Source organism: Emydura macquarii, unplaced genomic scaffold (genome assembly GCF_026122565.2).
Source record: "Emydura macquarii macquarii isolate MOO-44397 ecotype Brisbane River unplaced genomic scaffold, CSIRO-AGI_Emac_v2 contig_1043, whole genome shotgun sequence".
Lineage (NCBI taxonomy): Eukaryota > Metazoa > Chordata > Testudines > Chelidae > Emydura > Emydura macquarii.
In genome coordinates this window covers 14,538,549-14,561,775 of record NW_027131180.1, presented here as the reverse complement: position 1 = coordinate 14,561,775, position 23,227 = coordinate 14,538,549, and the positions used below count along the sequence as shown (strand labels likewise).

General features: G+C 38.8%; 1 protein-coding gene across 3 annotated transcripts in view; it reads right to left on the bottom strand.

Annotated features, from left to right (window-relative positions):
• Positions 1 to 755: 755 nt before the first annotated feature.
• Positions 756 to 23,227, bottom strand: part of KDM6A (lysine demethylase 6A) — a 291,991-nt gene continuing 269,519 nt past the window's right edge. For 2 of the 3 annotated variants that reach the window (XM_067545160.1, XM_067545157.1), the window contains 7 exons: positions 22,751 to 22,899; positions 15,521 to 15,635; positions 13,469 to 13,656; positions 11,960 to 12,101; positions 5,122 to 5,248; positions 3,967 to 4,137; positions 756 to 1,679 (listed from right to left, as the gene is read on the bottom strand). In XM_067545160.1, the coding sequence (XP_067401261.1) occupies positions 1,650 to 1,679; positions 3,967 to 4,137; positions 5,122 to 5,248; positions 11,960 to 12,101; positions 13,469 to 13,656; positions 15,521 to 15,635; positions 22,751 to 22,899 (922 nt within the window). In that variant the 3' untranslated portion in view covers positions 756 to 1,649. The remainder of the gene's footprint in view (positions 1,680 to 3,966; positions 4,138 to 5,121; positions 5,249 to 11,959; positions 12,102 to 13,468; positions 13,657 to 15,520; positions 15,636 to 22,750; positions 22,900 to 23,227) is intronic. The other variant, XM_067545159.1, reaches the window with a different exon arrangement.

The following is a 23,227-nucleotide window of genomic DNA, read 5'->3' as shown; positions in this document are numbered from 1 at the left end:
GAACTGCTGAGAAAGATTATGAGCAACTTAATAAAATAAATGTCATCATTAATTCAAACTGCAAACCGTGTTACAGTCACATATTATAAAGTTACCCTAAATAAACCTAGTGCTTCAAAAAAATTTACCAGTGATTTTGTATTACAAAATATGTGAAAATACAAAAGGATACCACAAAACAAATGTCCTTTTTGGGTCAAAACTGACACCAAGACGACTAAGTCTTATTTTAGTTTGTCAGTAGTGACTATTGGAATATACAAATTTCAAGTTGGTTGAATTCTATATACCAGATCCACCAAAACCCACGGTTAATTTTCTCATTTATCCTCTAAAATTATTCTAAACTTTCTAAAAATCCCATTACTTCTCTGTGACCTTTAATATTAGCCATTACTTGTTTACTGATATTACATTTTGGCAGCAACTATTTATTAGCCTGTTATTGCAAAAGTGCAATTTAACAATAAACCAGTCTGAAGGGTTTTTTTTATGTCTTCAGGATACATACCATATATATATATATATATATATATATATATATATATTTAAAAATAATCATACTTTGTAAGCAATACTTTACAGTAGACATCTCAAATCTACCATAGATGTAAAACTTAAAATGAGAGATATTTAGGCTCTAAATCTTTATACATATATTTATATTCAGAGTCTATATATATTATATATATACACAAGTATATATAAAATATATAGAATCAGAGTCCAAAAATGAACAAAAACTGGGCACTGTACATAAAATCTTTTTAAAACTCGAACAATAGAAAAACTTTAAACATTAAACAATTTTAATAAAAGTTTCTGTACAATGCTAAGCAGTTTTATTTACATATAGAAAATGTAATAGGAGTAGTGTTTGAAATTACAGAACTCCTTAAAATTTCAATGGCAGGTAATCTGGAAAAAATAACAGCATTCCATTCACAAATATTTTCAAGCAATAAATATGTATTTATAAATAGTGTAAATTTACATCAAGATTAGAAACAAAAATCACAAATCTGAAGTTTATTCCTTAGTCTATGTGCAACCCATTTATCTTTGTGACTTGGCTGTTAATTTTTTTTAAATTTTATTTTAGGAACCAAAAGTGTAACCGTCATGGTTTCAAAACAAGACAGAAAAACATAAAAGCAGTAAAAAATTTATATCACCTAACTTTTCACATTAAAAAAAAAAAAAAAAAAGTTGCCCAAAGAAAGACTTAAAATTTCTAACTACCTTACAAAGAAATGACCAGCTAAGCTAGTACTTTTTCCAAGGGAAATTCTGAAGGGGAAAAATGGATGAAACTAATTCATCAGCCCAGAAACAGAGAAATACAAAAGAGGTGGTCTTCAAGTCAGTAGTCTGTATAATGTTGCCAGTTTTGTCAGATATATACAAAACATGGAATTATTATTATTTTTTTTGAAGTACAGCTGGATGAGCTTTATTTATTTTGAGTTCTGGAATAGGAGGCAGTGCTCTCTCCTGTCCAGTTGGTTGACACTCCGCACTTGGAAGGTTGCATAGACACAGCTTTCAGCCAGCAGCCTTATGGGATAGCTACAAAAAAATCAGTGGTGCAGAACTGGGTCACTTCCTGAATATCAGAAAAGTTTTCATTTAATGTCCATGGAAAAATGTCAAGATGAGGAGGATGGCAATGGAGGAGCCTGGAAAGAAAACATAAATTACTTTTTCTACAATGGGCAAAATGCAATTATTCAATAAAAATCTGTGTAAACAATATGTGTAAAGTTTAAGGGACAAATTAACATTATTGGTTTTACATTTATTGATTTTTCTACCACTACATTTGTGATTTTTTTCTGCACATTCAACTACAATTTGCATTTTATTAGTATTTTACATTTTTACTCTCTAGGCACAGGTACAATTATTTTAAATCATCCATTACAACAATTATCTAGATGAACGTGTTAAAAATTAGACAACAGAACTTTTCCCCTATACAACCTTTTCTGTTCAACTCACTTCCTTCAGAAGAAGTCTGAGAGAACAGACATTTATAAGCTTTTCTGTAACATTAATCACTTTAGTATCAGAGTGCGTCACATACAATGATTTTGGGCCTTTTACGCGTGAACGGAAGGTCAACAACCTTGAGCTCTGTTAGACCTATGGAGGGAGTGAATTCCAGAGTAGAGGGTCCAGCACTGAGAATGCCCTGAATATTTAAATTTGAGACCTTAGTTCAGTGGTTCTCACCCTATGTACCATTGTAAGCTGCATATGCAGCTCTCTGTGTGTTATGTGGGCCGCATCCACACAAAATATATATAAATGTATACACACACACACACACACACACACACACACACACACACACACAAGCTGTATGGACTTAAGGATGTCACATGGACCGCAGCTGAGTGCTGATTGGGCTGCAAGTGGCCCACAGGTTGAGAATCACTGCTTTAGCTGAAAGCTTACAACTTATCTTATACATCTAGAAAAGAGAAAAAACAGTTCTCCAAACCGCACTGTGAATTGCAGCTGGAAATGAATCAAAAGGCACAGCCATTTCTGAGCTGCCATATTCAAGTGCAATACAACATCTCAGAATGCTCTCTCCAACTACTGTCTACTTTCCTGCAAATGCAAGGCTTGTCATGAATCAATTCAGCACCACTCTCACTCTGTTTATTAACGAGACCCCCTGACCTTGCCTGCAACACTGAAAATCATATGGAATGTACGGCCAATCATGCATTAGCACAATTCAAACCAGCAGGCTACACTGTACAGCACAAGCCTACAAATGGGCAAGGGTGATGGACAGCGAGGTTTTTGCTTTTTAATTCAGAGGCAAAGGAGGCCCCAGGTCAAACAGAATTATTTGAGAGAATTCTCTTGCCAAGCAGAGGGGCAAAGCCAATTTTTGGGGATGAGGGGATGTCTTAATGTACACACCATTCCACAACTATATTGATTTCCTACTAGAAATAACACATCAGAGCTTCTCTTGAATGTGGTGGTAGTCTTCAAGCTTCACTTTTTTGATTGTTTCCCTCACAATCTAGCGACACACAAAGATTTCTGGAAGCCCAGGACAAAATTTTAAACTGAGGCCTCCGGTACTCCAAAAAAATTATCACGGAGACAAGAGTTTAACATGACAGAATGGGGTGGGTTTAAGAATGGGCCCAGGCCTGAGGGTCACTGCCCTCCCTGGAGAGGGGAGTGGCACTGTAACCTGTATGCAGCCAGGGAGCCACTTCTGGTTCTGCCTCTCAGAACTCTAGCCCTGCTGCCAGTGCGGGCAGTATCCCTGACCTCACTCCTACCTCCAGGTTCTCAGTCTGGCAGGTTGCAATAGGACCAGTGCAATGATGCCAATGGTGGCTGGATATGGGTCCAGCTGGGATGGGCGAATTGCCCCCCACAGTAATTGATGGGGTACCATACCCGAGTGACACTGTGACCCCGTGTGCCATGTCACAATGTCTTTCACTCAGATTTGGCCCATCTGCTCATCTGTGATGAAGGAGGCATGGCTGTGCCAAACCTGAGTGGTGCTGAGATCCTGTGCACCAGGTCGCAATTCCTGTCGCTCAAATTTGACCCAGCTGCTGGACTGTCATTTTGGAGGCCCTCTCAAATGGGGGTCTTGGGGCAAACAACCCCCCCTTCTGGGCAGACCTGTCTCCATCTAATCCAGATGTGATTTTCAGGTAGCCTCTATATTATAAATTTAAACCTCATCCTTGTGAATTGTAACACCTGTTATTCCCTGTGAACTCTTATATGCTCTGTAGTAAATTACTGTACTTTTCCACGCATTTCTGCTCCTTCAATATTTTTTCTATAAAAACTGAAAATATAATTCTATAAATCCATTTGAACCAGAAAATTCAAAGTATTCATATACAAATAAGTACCAAGACAACATACAATGGCTTTACAAAGGTAGTTTTGCACCCACTGGATATAACTTACTAATGTAAATTGGTCATAGACTTGCATCATGTCCTCCATTTTGTACTGTTCTAGCACCACAAAATTTTCCAGGTTCCCGCTTATCTTTCGTGCACAGTCTTGGCAATGTACAACATAGGTCTTTCGAGAATTGCTCTCACTAGTGACAAAAAGCAGATTAAAGACTTCCACCTGTGTGACAGGAAACAAATGAGTGTTGAGATCTGGTTTTGGAAAGCTACAAAAATAAGGCTTGGCTGATTTGGGATTTATATCCTGACTCTGTGTGCGCATGTACATAGAAAAGAGTCAAAGGTAACTCAAGAAAAATTCACAGTTCCAGCATTCAGCCACAGAGGTAGGGACTCTTCCCCTGACCCACGTCCACTACTACTAATACTAGTACATTAAGATGCTTGAATGAAGTCATTAAAGAAAGCACAGGCCCTTCCCAATATTAACCAAGCAAGTTTTATAATCTGAGTGAGTGTTAACCCTGTAAGGTAGATATAAGCATTATACACACTTTGCAGATGGGTAAATAAAGAAATTAAGGTCAACATTTTCAAGTGTCTACTAATTTTCAGTGCCCCCTTTTTTGACTTCTCATCTTGGGACAAAAAGTGCCTTATTTTCAGAGGTGCAAATATGGTGCTTTTCACTTGGTCTTAAGTAAAATTACTATCCTGTTCTTTAAAATGTATTATTAAATACTACAGAGAATCAAAACACACAGCAAGAGTGGCAGATGCTTTGAAGAGAGTGTACCAAAGTCCTCTCTCTCTCTTCAGTGCTATTTCTGACCAGCAAAATACAGACAAATACAACTCTAAAAATGAAGCTCAGTGGATCAAATTCAATACAGATGGGATGAACCATTTTTTAGGTTCCCAAAAAAATGGAAAAACATTGCATGAGTAACAATATGTCCATTGCAAAGGAGAGTATAGCAAAAATACAGCCCATGTCTAAAACACTAGATTGGACGGTCTTTGGAGATGGCACTGTGTCTTCTTACATATACATACGTACAGCACCTAGCAGATTGTGGGTGCTACTGTACTGCAAATAAGGAAATATAAAATTAATAGCAGCAATAATAATGGAAGTCATCCTAAAAATAGAAAAATAAATCAATTTAAAACTGCAAGGCTCTTAACATTTACTTCTACTCACCTCACAAATGCTACAGTAATGAGCCGGCTCTTCCTTTGTTCGTCCATGCCAGACAATCTCTTTTCCTATAGCAATTAGAGCTTCCCTCAATGTCTGACACTGCTTGAGAGTTCTCAACAGGCAATACCTATCACAGTAATCAAAAGTAGATAACTATAACACAAATATTTCCGCTGTATTTAATTCAAAATTAAACTTTATTTGTTGATTTATTTTCAACCTTAAACCCCACCACAACAGTCAGTGTATTTCATTTTAATTGGAGCAAACGAAACTTCCTTAAACACAACGAAATATTGTACTTTTTAGTGCACTTCGTAGTTATACAACTGTTTTAATCTAACATTATCAACAAGAAGTTTGGTTGACTTATTGGGCTAAAAACAAACAGATTATGTTTCATAGATCAATCTCAAAGAATTGGGTTGCCAACCTAAAGCATCTTTTACACTGCCATCCTACAAAGAAATCACTTCCTCAACACAACTAGCTTCCAATGGCCTAAAGTCCAGAAATTTAAGTTCTGGTAGAAATTGTTATAGATCAGGAGGAAAAAAATACACCCAGACTAGTTTTAGAAAATAATTTTCTGTAGATTTCTATAGAATTTTTTTTTTTTTTTTTTAAAGGGATGATAATTGTGACTTTGGTATGGTTACTGCATTAATGAAGATAAGTTTAGTGTGTTCCCAAATGAGTATTTACAATTGTTTGCAGTATTTTTATGTAAATGATAAAAAATAGATTTGAAGTTTAGCTCACCCTGTACAGCAGTAAATCATTTTGCTTTCCAAAATTATGTGAACTTCAAGGGTTTTCTCATAAGTGGGCCAAAAATGGGTCACCTGACTTTTTAAAATTTCAAATTTATATCTAATTTACAGTATTTTTCAGTTCTCAGCTTTCCTATGCATTTGAGCAGTACTCCGATTTTCCTCTGCAAATGGTGGTTATGTACATTACAGACACATTGGAAAATATAAATGGAAGAAAAATGGTTGATGGAAAATGAAGTCGAAAGATGTTCTAACCCCCTTCCCTCCCAATATTGTTTAAACATATTACTTGTTCCTTACTTTCTTTCTATTTTATAGTCTTAAATTATTTATGTATATGTTTTGTACTTGCTTCTGTAGGTTAGCACAATTTTAGATTCTACCCTGAGACTTTATCTGCTAAGATGTTTCATACTTAAAATGCCCATTTATGCTGAAACCCACCCAAAAAACACAAATCCAGGGACTTCTTAGAATATGTACTGTAAGAGCAACACAAACTCAAAGTCAAAACTGATAAGCAAATAAGCCCGTTCTATATTAGCAACCGACACCACCTTCCAACACACTGAACTTCCAAAACTTGAGAAATCTAAAATGCTTTCTTAGGCTACAAAAAAAACCCCTAAACCTATTTTTGGCCTGTGAATATAAAAGTTCTTAATAACTTTGATAACGTATTCAAAGTCTAAATAACTGTTCATTGCTAACACTGAAGTAATTTTGTTTTGAATTGACAGATTTCATTCCATTATAAGAAATATTTAATAAAAATACAATTTTACACCCTAATGAATGACAATCACTTATACACACACTTAATTTCAAGCACAAGTAATCAATCCCTCATTGAAGTAAATGATTGGGATTATTCATGTAAGTAGAGTTAATGTTATGTGTACCTATCTTAATTATTTGCAGGATCAGGTCCATAATTTTCCAATATTTTGGTTTTTGACTACAGTAAGTTTGTAAAATTCAAATAAGAGACTAAATGTAGTGGCATTTTAAAAAAGCATTTATAATTTGCTTCATTATGAATTTTAATTTAAAATTGCTACAGCAGAAATATTCAAATTAGTGTTACAAAGTTTCAACAAAATTTTATGTTTTTTTTTTTTGTTAGCATCAAGTGATTTAAATCACTTCACTCAATGGAAAAGAAAAGGTCTGGGATTATTTCAAACAAAAGCAGAAATGATCAAGTCAGAAAAGACAAAAGCTAAACATTTGGAAAAGTTTTGCAGCAGGAGATCAGGGAATTAATTTGTACTAAAAATGAACAAAATTTTTTTTAAAACGAGCCATTTTAAAAACAGACATCTTTGAAATAAAGGTAAGAAATGCACAGCGTTTGTCTTTACTAACTAATAAAATATGAGTCATCTGACATCTAGCCCAAAATATGGCATTTACCAACATCTAAATCTAAACTAAGTACCTCTGAGAGAATGTAAGTGAAATTTGTTATACACTTGTTCATTTAGTGCCATCATATTATATAACGATTATGGTACAAGAGCATCAGTTTATGTAATCTATTTAGCTCTTTCACTGAATTGCCATTAAGAATAATGAAGACTTCTGGGTCATTTGGGGGCAGTGTCCATAATTTGCTGGTTGCAGATAATCAAATACATTAAATATATGAGGGCTGTTGTCATATGCAGTCCTTAATTAGCCAACCTCTCTTCTCTGTGCCATTGCAATCACCCCTTTGAGATTGGCCAATTAAATTTTATCATCTTGGGGTAATGATAGGGAGGCAGCAGGGGGGGATCAGTCCAGCATCAGACATCTGAGGGCTGGAAAGACACCTTTTAATTTTCTGTCTGTTCTATTTGCTGGCTATCCTGTTTTTGTAACTGAAAGCACACAATAAAGTAGTATTTATTAGTTTAATAATTCAGGTAAAACGTCTGATACAGTATCCATTTAAGAAGTATGCCCTGAATTAAAAATAAATTTTAAAAACCGACAATATTTTGAGCTCCCATGCTAATACTTAGAAGGGTCTTTGGGCCGGCCTAAGAGCAAAACCAAATATGCTCACGCACATCTCTCAATTCTTCTTCAGAATCTCAGCTTTCATTTGAAAGTTTTCTAGCTGTTACAGTTGTGAAGGAAGCATTCAAAACTTGACCTAAGAGCAGATGCTGCAATATCTGCCTAAGCTTGTATAGAGACTGAAACAATAGCTGTAAACTACTCCAGGTGCCATTACTGTGATGCCAATGATAGTTAACAATATTGATACTTTAAAGTATTTCACTGCTAATAAAAGCATGTAAGAAAGAAGACAAAATATCATTATGAAGATCTACACCAGTGTTAACCAAAGTGTGTGGTGTCTGAAGGACTTGTTAAGGGCAGAGGGCAGATGAAAGATGTATAAATTAAGAGTTGTAGATTTTTAACACCACACAGTGGGGCTGAAAGGAGGCACAACTAATTTCACTTCACTTCCTGAAGAGAGGCTCAGGTTTCAAAAATTTAGAAAACACTGTTCTAAATAGTACACTTTATTAAGGTAAGGGTAGACCTTACAGTCTGTTACCGACACCGGGTGACCCCATTGTGACGGATATGTCAGCCTGATTTCTTCTGTGAGGAAAGGCAGTGAGGTTTGCATCTGAACCTTTATATATTTGGTGCAGTTTTCAAAGCTTGGATGGCATCTTTTCCATTCCTTTGAAAATGCAGGACTGTTCTCTATAAATATATCCTTTAGTAATTTGTCTATTCCAGTGTAAATATCCTGGGATGCGTATCACCTGGTTCTGCTGATTTGGGCATATTAATTATTTCCTAAATATTCTTTTACCTGTGCTTTTATAATCAGTATCTCTTTCACTGCTTTCTAGTTTTCCAAACCCCATTTTCTTTATTTCATTTAAAATGACTTTTTTCCCTATAAAGCTGTTGACTATTTGAATCATTTTAGAATTATTGTCTCCCTACTCACTTATTAATGTGTCCCCATTCTCTCTAATAATTCCCCCCCCCCTTTTTTTTTGGCTTGATATATTTGTAAAAGCCTTTCTTATAGAGTAGACACTTCTGCTATTATCATCTGGGGATTCGTTTGTCTTTTGGAGATTGGGGGCGGGTCTTTTCTCAGAGCAATCTAACTTATTTTGGATATTTTTATTTGGTTCTCCAGACAATTTCAGCAACACCTTAAGATCTTTTTTATAAGTTTCTAGTCCTTTTTGTTTGCCTTTTATTTAAAAGAACAATGCTGGGTTGCATGCTTATTGTGGTGTCTTAATGTGCTCAAACTTTCTTTCAAATGCACATATTTTAATTCTTTCACTTGCACAAGAGTCCCAAACATTTACATGTATACTTTTTATTCACATTTAGTTTTAAACCGTGCTCATTGTCATGTATGCCAATGCCTATATGACACTGCAGAACATTTTTGTTTATTTTTCAAATCAGAAGCATGAGTCTTTTTTTTTTAGTTCAGTAAAAACTCCTTGGATACTCTATTTCCTGCCTATTTTGGTACTTAACTCCCAGAAGAAGCAACTGGTTTAGACTATCTAAATGCCTTGGATTTCCTTGGCCCATATCAATTTTGATACAGATCTGCGTTTGGCATGGAGCTGGCACCTGCTGCATTGATAAATAAACTCTTCCTGATGATGAATAAAGATCAGTTGTTTGTGCTCACATTCAGTGAGTAAGAATTTGGTTTGGGCACAGATTCCATGACTTCTGGGGCAGGGCTGGAGCAGCTGTCAGCCCCGGGGCCACCGCTGGAGAGCTGACCGGCTGGCCAGCCCCAGGGCCGCAGAAGAGCTGACTGGGGGCCATGCACTGGTGCTCAACAGCTGAAGGCAGCCAGCCCCAGCTGAAAGCCCTAGCAGCTGTGTTACTCCTCCAGGGAGTAAAGTCAGGGACAATTTGTGGCTTCCATGAATTTTTGTTTATTGCCCAAGACATGTCCCTGACTTGTACTAAAAATACACATGACAGAATCTTAACCTTATCAACGAGTTCTGTTTGAAACCAAGGACTATAAAGTGTTGGAAATATAACCATAGAAGGTAGCAGGAGTGGACATAGCTATTCTCAGGTGGCCCCATCCTTTTCTCCTTGTGCAGGTCCAGTGGATAGTTTTGGACAATGGCTCTTCTCTTTCAAGGACACTCACATAAGTTTTCAGAGAGTACTAGTTGGAACCCTTATTTTCTCTCTCTATATATATATGGAGCAGATATGAGGGCTAGAGGAGAGACATACATGTATTCTGTATGCTGCCTGCCTCCTTGCCTTGCAATGGTGTTTTCACTGGTTCTGTATGCTGATGACACTTTTCTGTCTCCATGTCAACTGAACTGATACTATGAACAAACACTTGGCTAAGAGTCTAGCAGAAATTGTGGGTTGGATGATTGCTCATTGGATGAGGCTTCATCCAGGTAAAATAGAAGAGATATTGGGTACACTAGGGAAAACAACTGCAAAATATGGCAAAGATTTTATCTGCCCATCTGATTTAGAATGTATCTTCATTTGTGGGGTACATTTGCAATTTAGTCATCTCATTAGATTCCCAGAGGCTGTTAGTCAAACATATAGCAATACTTTAGTCCTCCCTGAATGTGCTGGAGAATCTGTGGGACTTCCCAAAGATGCTCATTGTGAGCTCTAACAGCTTATCTGAAAGGGTAAGTATGTTGATTTTTTAAACACAGGCTGTCTTTACCCGAAAAGTTAGTCACTGAAGTTATGCAGGTGTTCATAACCCCCCAAAGCCTAGACTTTTAAACAGTCTGATTAAAAATCCTTCCTCTCTCAACTTCCGGTCTTGGCCTTTGTGTTGTAACCATTTCATTAGTTCTCCAGTCATCAGGATGTGTTACAGCCTAGAGAGGACCTAAATTTCTAATGTAAAAAAGTATCAGGAAAAAACCCTCTCAGACTTTTTTTTAAAATACATCTTGGGAGAAGGTGGGGTTATAGGGTGTAATTTTCTCTTCTTTGTGAGGTTAAACCCAACTTTTACAGGTCACCTTCAAGGTGATTCATAACCCCCTCAGTTTAAAATGACAAGAGCTGCCAGGAGGGGATTCTCTGTGATGAGTCATTTATTCCCCTCTACCTTGGCCTGGAGTGACACAAAAGGTCATGAAAATGTTCATCTTTAGAATATGCTGGAATGCTCATCTATTTTCTCAGGTTTTCAGAGGGCTGAAGTGGTGCCAGATTTATTTTTGTATGACTTGAAAGATATGTTAAAGGTGGCCTGAGCCTGTGAAACACACTTTTGAATTGTAGGAATAACCCCCACACACATCCACACACCCCCACACAAAGCCAACCCTATCACTTTTGAATCCTGAATGTTACCATCTCATTTACTCAATTTAATCAGCTGCAGGACTGTTCAAATGAAAGGAGAAGGAAAAGAGGCTTTCCAAACCCTGCCTCCTTGCCTGGCAATGATGTTTTTACTGGTTCTCTTGGGGATAATAGGCTATAAGTCAGTTAAATGTGAGTACTGGAAATGGACAAGTAAATTTACTATTAAAATATTAAATTTAACTGTAAGAATAATTACATATTTTCAACCTGAGTTTGATGTTTACTGACAGCAGAAGGCCAATCTTTCAACTTGTTGTATATAGGCAGACTCCCGTGCTCATACAGGGCCCCATCAGAGACCGCAGAGGTCTGTCTGCACACAAGTTGCAGGATTGACACCTAAAATATTTTTTAAAAAATCTTTGAAGTTCACATTTAAGTTAAGATTAAAAATCTCTCAGGGAATCTAGGCCTGAAAATGACATTGTATACTCAGTTCACCACATCAAAATAGTATTCATTTCATGTAATGCTAAACACAACCTAATACAATGGATTTCACCAGAAAGATTATTTGTTCTAAAAAAGAAAACTTTGGCTTGAAAGATTATTCTTGGTTTTTATTTTTTCTAGAAGTGGAGTCCTGCTTCATAGTCTTTGCAAATTAAATGTAAATGAGAGTCAAAATAAGAACGGTCAGCAATCAAAATGGGAATGGGTATACAGAAAGTTTAAAACACACTTACTTGATCATTTCAAAAAGCTTTGGATCGGAGACCTTTATATTTCGTGCCATGTTCCACGAAAGATGAATCATAGGTACTATTGACTTGACGCTCTGCAATTTATTCCACTCGTACCGTTCCACTGCCAATTTATATTGACAGGCTACATGAAAAAGTTATAGAAACTTTAAGACAAGCTAAACTAGGATATAATAAGATCTCTTGGTCATACTCAAAACCTGGATTTTGTAAGACCGGAGAAAACGGCATACTGTATGGTACAGTGGTTACAATTAAAATTTTTACAGTTTTGAAAGTACATTTTTACACAATAGTCCCTTATATTTAGAACATACACAATTCCACAACAATAACTTGAAAAAGCATTTTTAAATAAATTAGTGGTTTTTAAAATAGTTTTATTTTTAAAGTAAACAAAGATCACTGCTTTAAAAATATTTAAATTTTAAATTTTCAAATATTTTAGGATTAAAAATCTAGTTTGCTAGTTTCTGCGGATGCCTTTGTTCCATCCTATTCTATAGTATAATCCTGTCATATATTTACAATATGCAATTTATCTTTGAATGACAGATTACGCAATATACAGAAATTTGTTGTGATATGTTAGACACATTAAATTTATGCTAAGCAAAAAAAAAGGAGTATCTCTATGGGAAGGGACTTGTTGCAAAACATGTGTTGCTGCTCAGAGAATGCCAGTCAATTCATGTGATCTTGAATTGATACTGCTTATTTCACTAAACAAAGTTTCTCATGTGCATTACTATTTAAGAAAATAGGTATTTTTTAAAGTGCAACTCTTAAATCTTTTGTTTTGTCTGCTGAGTTTCCTCCCACTCTCTGAGATTATCTTTCTATTTTTCTGCTTAAACCAGGTTTGAACCCTAATGATTTTACATAATTCTCTTGTAGCTGTGTGTTTGAAATGCCAAATGCTTTTATTGGTTTTATACTGAAGGACTGTACTTAAAGCTAATATTCCAGATGCTTTTTATACACTAAAGAATTTTATACTGGTTTATAATTGCCTGTTACTAAAAAACATAAAAATATATCATTAGTCTTGAAAAACTAACCGGACTGGTCAGTCCTCATTACCTGTGCAAGTTCTTTCCTAGATAAATAGATAGGATAAGGAGAGGAGAAATGAAGAAACTGGAGTGCAAGATAGAGTAAGCTCATCTAATCATTTCCTCTTTCCCTTTCTCTGTTTGTCTTTATACCAAAATTAACAGTTGCAATTGTGGTCAACTGTTTGAAGGAATGAGGATTACTCTAAATAAATAGTGAAAGGACTGCGGTTGCTTGTGTTTTCAGTCTCCCTTCAGAGGAAAACATTTCAGGTTTTAACATTATATAGTTTGTGTTGGAATAGTTTCAAGAGACTATACAATTTTTATCTAGTAAAATATGGTCAATTAACACAAAAAGCCCAAGAGAGTTAAGATATATGTGGTACAGTAGTAATAAATTATCTATGTCATCATACGTATTATTTCATCATACCTGTAAGAGGGCCAACATTCCAAGCAATGTTGTTACACCAGCCAATAGCCTGAACCCAATGAACAGTGCCAGCATTTATCCACACCAAATCCCCAGGTCTCTGAATAAACCTATAAACTGGGACATTGGCTTCATACAGGTCTTCCAGGTTAGGCCACCAAGAGCCCATTAGGAAATTCATATTATTTCTGAAACAATAAGGAAAAAAACAGTTTTCCACATTTACCGATAGATACCTTAGGGGTCTATGCCTACGGAGAAGATATAGTTAAGTTAATCAAAATTACATGCATACAGTTGATCACTATTACAAATGCTTCTAATTTGTGACTGATGACACTGGAAATGGTAAAAAAAAAAAAAACAACCAACCTTTTCATCTCTAGGTGGCTGATAGTAAATTAAGTGACTCTTCCAAAATTTAGCATTATACAGAAACTAGCTGGACTTAATATGAGAACAATTGTTTAAGGTATTAAGTTATTACTCGCACATAGAAAATTATTTTGGTAACACTAATGATTTGAAAACAATCAATTATTATAAAAATAAAACCTTAATATCTCAAATTTAACTTCATTCATTCATATTCAACTTTATTCCCTAGTATCTAAAGTCATGAGCCAATTTTTTTAAATGAAAATTGTAGGAAACATATTAAGCCTTCTAAAGATTAAGTTCCACAATTTTAGATGAAAATATACATTACCAGATAACCATTCTAGTAACACAAAATATACCTGTACATGTACGTCTGGCATTTTAACTTTCTACTGCTTTACTTCTGTAATATATGCAGCTCAGTGATATAAGCAATATATTTATTAAAAGTACAATTATTATATAGCAGTTAATTATAAATTGCAGTCAAGTGAGCTGAAGAGTTTTGGCTCACATAAGTTTCTTCCAGTGAATAAATACACAGGATCTACCTGGTCATCTTCAATAATTCAATAACTACATTGCTTTTTCTTTTATCCTCTTCCACATCTTACTTGAAACTGTTCCTAAAGGGTGTCTTTTGACATTTTTTTCTTCATATATTTTAAATACAAGGGCTGAGCTGAGCATGTATTTTATTTGTCCTCTTTGATCCCTTGGACCTGTCAGGCTGCTCTTAAGCCTAAGCCCATGTTATATGTGAGATGATGCCACCCAGTACTGCTGCATTACCTTCAGTGATTCAGGAAGAGGCCTGGTTTGCTCAAATTCTTCAAACTACTTTGACTTTTAGCTTTCCACCTTTTGATTTCCTCTGCTGCTCTCTAACAGTTTCAAAATGGTCTGAATCTAGTTCCAAGTTGTCATGTTTGTGACATTTTTTCTTTAAAGCATTTTTCAGTTTTGTGCAGTCTTTGAAAAGAATGTACCACTATCATACAATCAAATAATGAACACATAAGAAAACCCAGCTATAGTTTAAAAATTTGCTAATCTACAGAATTAACCCAATACAGATTTATTATGGCCATTTAAAAAAAAAAAAAAAAAACACCTGAATAAACACGTGTATATACAAAATACACTTGAGTAACAGAGCAGATTAATCATGTATAGGGGCAATATAAATGTTCCCATCACCCTTCCAACGTACCTTAAAACTGATATGGAAAGATCACCATTTGAGCAAGAGTGCTAGTCAGTCTTCATGTACAAAATTAAATATCCAAGAGAGTGACAATGACTATGATGGTTTTTGTAAGGTGGAAATTGGATTGAGGTCTTGTCATCTATGGCCTCCCCACACTTACTTTTTCTTTTAAAAACTCCTGAGATAAATCTATGTTAACTACTGATTGTTTGGGGCAAAACTGTCCTGAGGCAACGAGGTAATCACAAATTGGTTTTTTTTGCATATTGCAATCTATCTGGTTAAAATGCTGAATAAGATCTAGGTTTTTCCTAAGCACTTTAACAGACTTTTCTGGTTACATCAAAAGCTATAAATATTACCTCCACCTCCCAATTGACAGTGTGTGCGTGTGTTTGTGCATCTGGCAGGTATATGTACTGAAGATCTCAAAACATGTGAGAACCGCGTATGAAACTTACTTTTCACAGAAGTCATTCATGACACCCCAATAGCTTTCAGGAACAACAAACCATTCACAGTCACCTGGACCAATATTTATGTTTACTGAACAGAAGTTGTTATTTTCTTGGTGACCTGAAATTCATGAGAAAAATTGTTATTTTCATAGTGATGGTAATTTTGTTTGGACAGCACTGAACACATAAAGTACTATGTAAGCACTAATTATTGTTATTATTATTATTATTATTATTATTAAGGCAACTTATATCACAGCTTAATTATATATGTATTTGTACATAATGCCTACCACCATATCATCTGGGTGTGTACAATTTTTTTTTAAATACACAATTAAAACACTATCAGTCAGGATATGTACCAGTGACAACACAGTTTTGCTTTGACTGATTTGTGATTAGAAATTATCGATTTCTCTAACCTTTGAGCTGCATAATATTTTGCAGCTCTACTCTTGTAGACCTTAAGAACTCTACTGGACCTGAGCTTCAGTCAAACAATTTTTTTTTTTTTTATGGGTGCACCTGGAGGCCCCAAGTAAGATTGGAGTCCCACTGTTTTATGCACACAGTAAGAAATAATCTCTGCTCCACAGAGCTTTCAATTTACATAGACAAGACACACTAAAAACATGTCACTCACCTTATAAAGTTTCTTCAAGACACGTGTCCCTATTGGTGCTCTGCTGTAGGTGTGTCTGCGTCCCTGTGCTGCTGATCGGAGAACACTGGTAGCAGTGTCCGTTGGGTTCTCCTTGTGTTGCGCCACAAGGCTAGCTACTGCATGCAGGCTAACTGTCCTCTCTCTGTTCCTTCTCTACTGTAGTCATAACAAGAACTCTGAAGTAAAGGGGAGGAGAGCAGGTTGTGGAGCAATAGGGACACACATCTTGAAGAAACATAGTTACTGCACAAAGTGAGTAACTTCCTCTACTTCTTCTTCGAGTAGTGTCCCTATTGGCGCTCTACTGTAGGTGAATCCTGAGCAGCATCCCTGTTGGAGGGCTGGGACTTTAGAGTTGGATCAGTTACAGATGACAGTACTGTACAGCTGAAGATGGCATCAGAGGAAGAGTCCTCAGGGTTCACATAGTGCTCTGTGAGCCATGTTGCTGTTCTGTAGATCTTGAGTCTGAAGGGGTCACACTGTGAATTTGGAGCACCAACTGATACAATTCGACATCCATTTAGAGTGTCTTTGGGCTGATATTACTGAGCGCTTGGATCTTTCTGCCACAGAAATTAAGAGGATTTTCTGAAGACCGTTGTACTATCAAGGTAGAAGGCCAGGGCTCTCCTCACATCTAGGGTATGCAGTATGGCCTCCCTATAGTTTTGGTGAGGCTTGGGGTAGAAGATATGAAGGTGAATTGATTGATTCATGTGAAACAGGTAGGTCACTTTAAGGATTAATTTTGGATGTGGCCTAAGTGTAATCTTGTCTGGAAAGAATTCTGTGTAAGGGGAATGGGCAATCATAGCTGCTATCTCCATTATTCTTTTAGCTAAGGTAACTGCTATCAGGAAGACAATTTTCACTGATGCTACGTTAGTGCAGTGGTTCTCAAAGTGGGGGGTGCAAGATGTATCATGGGAGGACGCAGAGCAGGGGACAGAGCCGGTCCAGCTCCACACTCCCCGGAGATGGAAGCAGCCGCTGCCCATCTCCTTCAGCAGCCCCCTGCCACTGCTGGTAACGCTCCTTGTGCTGCTGCTGCAGCTGCTGCCCCTGCTCCCCATGCTGCTGCTTAGGCTCCCTGCATTGTAGGCCCCGTTTTTTTCTCTGAAAGGGAGGGGCTCGGGGGAAGGCGATTGTTAGGGGGGCGCTTCTTGTGCTGTAGGCCCTGTTTATTTTCCTGAAAGCGGGGAGGTTTGGGGGAAGCGATTATTAGGGCCTACAGCGAGGGAAGTGCCCCCTTAACAATTGTGCCTCCCCTTCCCCTGAACCGCCCCTTTCAGAAAAAAAAACAGGGCCTATAGCATGGGAAGCACCCTGTTTTTTTCTGAAAGGGCCCCCCCTTCAGAAAGGGGAAGGGGGGCATGATTGTTAGACTGAAGTCCATGGGGGGCTCCATTTAAAAAGTTTGAGAACCACTGCGTTAGTGAACAGATGGCCATGGGTTCGAAGGGGGGCCTAGGTCAGCCCTTTCAGTACAAGGTTTAGGTCCCACATAGGAGTAGGAAGTCCAGGTTGAGGGAAGGGATTTATTATATCCTTGAGGCACCTTTTAGTAGTTGGATGCAACAGTACGTAGTATCCCTCTGCTAGATAGCTACTAGATGGACCCTAAGAGAGTTTAGGGATAGTCTCGATATTTTTAGGGTCTGAGCATATCCCAAAATATGTGGAAGCATTGTTGACATTGGAGAGATGCACCAAATCTGAAATCTGGACCATTTCTGCAGATAAGTATGTTACATGGAGGACTTTCTACTGTATAACAGAACCTCTTGTACTTCCTTTGAGAATGAACTTTCTAAGTGCTGAAACCAAGCAGGAGTCAAGCTTTGAGGTAAAGAATCCCCAAGGTGGGATGTAAGGTACGTCCTTCGGCCTATGAAGGCAGTGTGGAAAGGTCGGGAGACAGATTGGCGGGCATGCTGCGAGCTGTGTCAGGTAAGGGCACCAGGTCTGTCTCTGACATGTAGGAACAATCAGGATGATGTGAGCTCTGTCCCTTTTTATTTTTAGCAGGACCTTCAGCAGAAGAGGAAACGGGGAAAAGGTGTAAAGAAGGTCATTGTCCTGGGGAGGAGGAGAACATTGCCCAGAGTGCTGTTTCATCCCAACCGTAGCGTAATAGCATGGACACTTCTTGTTCTTGTAAGTTGTGAACAGGTCTATGGACGGTGTTCCCCACTGTGTGAACAGGCTGTGGATTACTGACAGGTTCATTTCCCACTTATAATCGTGCAGGAATTTGTGACTGAGGGTGTCAGCTATCAAGTTCTGTGTGCCTGGGAGGTAAGCCATGGACAAAGTGATGTTGTGAGGAATGCACTAGTTCCATAATGTCATTGCTTCGCACATAGGGAGAGCGACCTGCCTCCCCAACAGTTGATGTAGTACACACTGGCTATGTTGTCTGTTAGGATCTTTGTATGTAACACTGCTATCAGTGGGAGGAAATGGGCGCAGGCATTCCTGACCGCTCTTGGGTTGAGGAGACTGATGTGTAGAGATATCTCCATAGGTAAGCACTGGACCTGTGTCGTAAGGCCATTTAAATGCACTCCCCACCCTATGAGTGATGTGCCAGTGGGAAGGAGTGACAATGCTGATGCCTGTGAGAAGGGGATTACTTTGCATGCACTGGCTGGGTCCTTCCACCAGTCTAATGAGTTTTTGATCCTGGTAGGTAGTAACAGAGGTTTGTCTAGCCCGTCCCTGTTCAATCTGTAAACCAAACTGATCCATAATTGGAGACATTGCATGTGGAGTCTGGCGTGTGGTATCACTGCTGTGCCTGCTGCCATATGCCCCAACAGTTGGAGACAGAGTCTGGCTGGTATTTGTGGACTGTGTTGAACAGTGTCTATGAATGACAGCAGAGATAGGAACCTACGTTGAGGTAGGAAGGCTTTGGCCTGTAGAGCGTCCAGGTCAGCCCCTATGAATTCCAGGCGCTGCACTGATGTGAAGGTTGACTTCTGGGTATTGATCTGTAAGCCCAGTTCCGTAAACAAGCATATTGTGGTGTTGATGGTTTGTACAAGCCTGGAGTGATCGGAAGGAGACAATCATCCAAGTATGGGTATATCATTATTCCTTGCAAGCGTAAATAAGTGGTTACCACTGAGAGAACTTTAGAAAATGCTCTTGTGGCCAATGAAAGACTGAAAGGGAGGACTCTGTATTGGTAATGGTCATGTCCCAGAGTGAATCTGAGAAATCGTCCGTGGCCAATAGGACTGAAATGTGAAAGTAGGCATCCTATAGGTCGAGGCCCAAAAATCAGTCTCCCTTTTCCAGTGATGGAATGGTCATCAATAAGGTGACCATCTTGAACTTCGGAGCTTTGATAAACTTGTTCAGAGCTCTGAGGTCCATTATGAGTCTCCAAATCTGTCTTTCTTTTGAGTATTAGGAACTAATGAGAGTAGAACCCCTTGCCTCGTAGATGTTGAGGTATAGGTTCTATGGCTCATAACTGAAGGAGTTGATCTATTTTCTCTCATAGTAGACTCTTGTGAGACAGGTCCCTGGAGAGGGACGGGGAAGGGTGTTGTGGAGGGGACAGGAAGGGACTCATCTGTCCAACGTTGTGTGTTCCCAGGCACTGCAGAATGCTGCCAAATGGGTGCATAATCATAAACGACCGCGGGGAGTGGTCTTGTGGAACCTCAACCTGCTCGTCAAAAGTGGTGCTTAGAGGCAGAGGGCTGAGTCGAAGATTGTGGACAAGAGGGCTTGCACTTCAGGAATTTTTCCTTTTTTCTTTGCAGCTCATAATGGCGCTGGGATGGGAATTGAGATGTATACAACCTGTGTTGGGATCAGGGGCTAAAGTGTCTCTTTTGCCCCGGTAAATAGATTCCAACTGATCTGAGGGTGGCCCTGGAATCCTTCAAGGTATGGAGGAAGGTGTTGGTCTTTTCAGTGAAGAGCTTCACACTCATGAAGGGGAGGTACTCTACTGTGGTCTTCACCTCCTTTGGGAATCCGCACAAGTGGAACCATGACACCCGCCTCATCACCACAGATGTGGAGATAGATCTAGCTGCTGTGTCGGTGGCATCAAGGGCCGACTATAGTGATGTTTTTGCCATTATTTTTCCCTGCTGAATGATGGCCTTGAAGGATTCCTCATGACTCTCTGGCAGTTTATCATCAATGAAGTCATTCAGCTTATTGTAATTGGTGTAATTGTATTTTGCTGTGAGCGCCTGATAAATTGGCAATGCAAAATTGTAAGGTGGCTGACAAATACATCTTCCTACCAAAGAGATCAAAGCGCTTCCAATCCCTGTCATAGGATGTTGACTTGGAATAGTGTTGTAGGCCACAGAAATTCACAGCATCCACCATGATGGAATTGGGTGATGGGTGGGAAAAAAGGAACTCCAATTCTTTTGTGGGGACGTAATATTTCTCGTTCACATGCTTGCACACTAGGGCTACCGATGTTGGAGTTTGCCACACTGTTTTAGCCGGGTCTAAGGCGGCTTCATTAATCGCGAGGGCGATCTTCGAGGAGGACGAAGAGTGGAGATTATCAAGGAGCTGGTGGTGTATATCCTTGACCTCCTCCAGTGGTATGTGGAGGGTATCTGCTACTCTTTTCTCCAGCTCCTGGCACATTTGGAAATCATCTGCCATGGAGGTGGTGAAGGCACGACCACTTCATCTGGGGAAGAGGAGGATATGGCTTTCCACCAAAGGGTCCCAGCATGGTCAATGTGGTGGCATATTTGGAGATGCCTATGGATGGTCGTACCAAGATGGTGGTGGTGCCATCTACGGGTACATTCCTGGACCCTGTTGATAGTAGGTCTCATATGGACCCTGGGAAGAGTACTGAGAAATCTCCTCTGGCTCACTGTCCAACACCTCACTAGACAGTGGAGGGACATAGCATGATTGTTGGGATATCCTGCTTGCCTGACAAAGGCACTGTGCAGTGCTGTTGGTACTGAAGAGTGGAGACTCAAGTGCCTCCATCAAGCAGAAGACTCTGGTCTGGTGGAATTTTGCCGGTACCAATTGTCCCAGTGTTGGTGGGTTGGGGGGAGGAGGAGGAAGAAATGGAGACCTCATCTGTACCAGTCACTCTAGTGCTGGGTGGGCTAGTAACGCCGGCTGTACAGAGTTCGATTCGTGTATCAGTAGCATCTTCCTAGGGTATTTGTCCTTATCTTTCAGGGCTGATGATTCAGTGCTTGTGCCTAAAGGGTCCGTGGGCTTGTCGGCAGTACTGGATACCAACGGTCGCCACGAGGCCTGGGTACCAGATTGTGATCTCGGTGCTGAGAATACTGAGTGAGATGGTAATTGCTTACTACTATCCCTAGGCTTGCTGAGCGGGCTTTCGGCTCTCTTTTTTGATTGTGAGAGGAGTCCCTAGCTCTTTTCCTCGACCCACTGTCCTCTGCAGTTCAAGGCTGTGGGGGAGACTCAAGCCTGCTGGATGGTTGCAGTCAAAGAGCTGTCTCCATGAAGATAATTTGTTGGTGAAGCGCTCTGTCCTTGTGGGATCTCAAAAGGAGGTGCTGGCAGTGGGCACATTTTTGTTGGATGTGGCCCTCACTGAGGCAGAGGATGCACTGAGAGTGCTTGTCCACAATCAGGATTGCCTTGCTGAAAGTGTGGCACTTCTTGAAGCCCAGGGAGCTGGGCATACCCTTGTCCAGGGGGAAGGGTGTCTTTTTCATTTTTAGGCAACAGCCAAAGAAAACAAAATGAAGAAAGAAAGAAAAAAAAGTGAGGCTTTAAAGGAAGCTAAAAATTAGCAATGGTTAAAGAATTAACAATCTGTGAAGAGACAGATAAAGTCAGGCCCAGCTGAGAAGGAACTGAGGATGGTTAGCTCGCATATGGCTAACTAGCTTTGAGGCGCACCATGAGGAGAGACAGCGCACATGTGGGCCCAACGGACACTGCTACCAAAGTTCTTGGATCAGCAGCATAGGAAAGCGGACAATCATATTGTGCAGCACCTATAGGGACATTACTCAAAGAAGTAGTAATATTGCCTCCATTTTACAGATGGGAAACTGAGGCACAGATACACTAAGGGACTTGTACTACGTCATACATGAAACCAAAGGCGGAACCAGGAACTGAACCCAGATCTTCCAAGTCCTAGTTCAATGCCTTAACCACAAAACTATCATTGAGGGACGCCTTTTACCCTCAGATAACAGAATTTAAACTAAACAAGGTTTAGCTCAAAGATTTTAATTAAAAGATACCATTGTAGGAATTTACAAGCTCTGCTGGAAAATCTTACAGAAGCTTGCAAGCTCTGCAAGTCAAGTAAGCCTATACTGTCTCATTTTTCTTAAAGAAACAGGCAATTAAATTCAAAAGGTTACCAATAATAAACATTTAAGGTTGTGAAAATAAAAGCACTTAAAAGTTAGATATGAAGCATTTAAACTAATACTTTAATGAATGCTTTTGTTATATTTATGCATATCAAACTATACAGGATCTGCAATGTGGCCAAGTTAACACCTTCTTGAACTTACTGCTTGTTTGTTTTTTTCATGGAAAATGTCTGTACTCACCTGGTGTCCTACTCCCTGGAACCTTCATATACAACTGGACTGTGTTCATTCCCAGAATTGTATGACCAACATGACTTAGAAGATTTCCTGCTGACACCACACGTACAAAAGCAGGAAGTTTTGTCAGTTCATGGAGCTGCAACTTCCACCTGCAGTAAAACAGCAAATCAACAAACTGTGAATACCTCAAGTTCATCGGATACTTTGGGAAATATATTAACAGCATTTTATAAAACTGTTAACATGTAAGTTACGGAGAAAAAAAACTGTTACCACATGTTTTCATGTTTCTTGAAGAAACTTCATACACGATTTAATAGCCCATCGTGGAATTATAACAAATCTAGTTGTCAATTTAATGCTAATGGTTAATTGAAATCCAAATCTTAATCCTAGAACCATCCATTCCAGCCTAAATTTTCAGAAAATTAACCTCAAATTGCACACCTAATTTGTATACATAATTACAGTGATTGT